The sequence below is a fragment of the Brassica oleracea genome, unplaced genomic scaffold (genome assembly GCF_000695525.1).
Source record: "Brassica oleracea var. oleracea cultivar TO1000 unplaced genomic scaffold, BOL UnpScaffold03099, whole genome shotgun sequence".
Classification (NCBI taxonomy): Eukaryota; Viridiplantae; Streptophyta; class Magnoliopsida; order Brassicales; family Brassicaceae; genus Brassica; species Brassica oleracea.
In genome coordinates, this window is record NW_013619625.1 from 1 (window position 1) to 1,314 (window position 1,314).

Consider the following 1,314-nt stretch of genomic DNA (forward strand, 5'->3'; position numbering starts at 1 on the left):
ATCAAACTTTTTTTAAGCTTTCTGCAATTCCAAAAATCTGTTTATCCTCAATAAGTTTCGGTTCTGATTTATGCAGTGGAGCCAAGAGGATAACTTGGTTTTGCTCCTACTTATGTGAATTTCTGAAGTGGATGGAGAGAAAGAAGTCCAAGAAATTCCCTATAAGTAGGAGCAGAACCAAGTTAGTCTCTTGTTAGCCCATAGCATGATAGGAAAACTGAACTTTTGTCAAAAGCATTTCATCAGAATATAAATTCCCTGCTTCTGTTTCCCTTTCGTCATATATAAGATGCAGTTTGATGGTACTCCCTTTGCCATTTCAGAGAACCCTTTATAACCAAACTCATGTGGGCGAAGTTTGTTGCACAGGTATGCATGCCCATTTATAAGCTTCATCTTCCCATCAATACTAGTGATTGTTTTATTCATATATTTCAATGAAGTAAATACAGTTCCAAAGCTGAATTTACACAAAGATATTTATTTATCCGCCTGTTTGTTGCGATCATATCATGATCTTGTTTTAGGTAACATCGTCTTAAGTGTACTTTTACAGGTTTCTTTCCAAGTGAGTGCATTGCTTTACCTAAACTTTCGTGGAGAGAGTATACTAAAACTGGAGAACAAAAGTCTAGATCAAGCTAACAAAGTCAAGAACACAGTTATATTCAATTGCTTTGTCTTCTGCCAAGTAATCGATCTCTCACCCCTTTGTCTTGCCTCTCAACACCATCCTGTATTTGATTGGTGAGCGCTTCACGTTTGTTGGTATCCCGGTCTGAATTTGTGCAGGTATTTAACGAGGTTGAATGTCGAACTTCATACCAAGGAAATACATTCAGCGGGATCCTAAAGAACCATTTGTTCCTTGGAACAATTCTTTTAAATGTTATACTTCAGGTAATCCCTATGCATAAACTGATATTTGTAACAATTATTCTCTCTTTAATGCTAAACACTCCCTAATCTCCATGCTTGCTTTTGCTGTTTTGATCAGATAATCGTCATAGAATGCCTTGGCATATTCTTTTACACAGCCAGGCTTAACTTGAAGCAGTGGCTGATCTCGATTGGAATCGGTTTTTTCAGGTACCACTTCACAGAAAAGAATCATCCCCTCAATTGGCGAGACCTTTAACTCTCGTGTATTTTTGTGCAGTCAAGTCATTGGTCGTTTTCCTTTCCAAGCATTTCCTTACCTCCGGAACGAAGATCATATATAAGACATAAAGGCTGATAAAGAGCTGGAGATGCTGTTATCGAAAGAGATTGAAGGAGAATAACTCGGAAGCTGACGTGGACAAGAGTGAAGAA

General features: G+C 37.9%; 1 protein-coding gene across 1 annotated transcript; it reads left to right on the forward strand.

The window, feature by feature from the left end:
- The first annotated feature begins 21 nt into the window (after positions 1–21).
- Positions 22–1,314, forward strand: LOC106321805 (calcium-transporting ATPase 8, plasma membrane-type-like). The gene is made up of 6 exons (XM_013760042.1): positions 22–181; positions 324–369; positions 557–691; positions 793–900; positions 998–1,089; positions 1,160–1,314. Exons 1-6 carry the CDS (start codon positions 132–134, stop codon positions 1,221–1,223), a joined length of 495 nt encoding a protein of 164 aa, XP_013615496.1. The 5' UTR covers positions 22–131; the 3' UTR covers positions 1,224–1,314.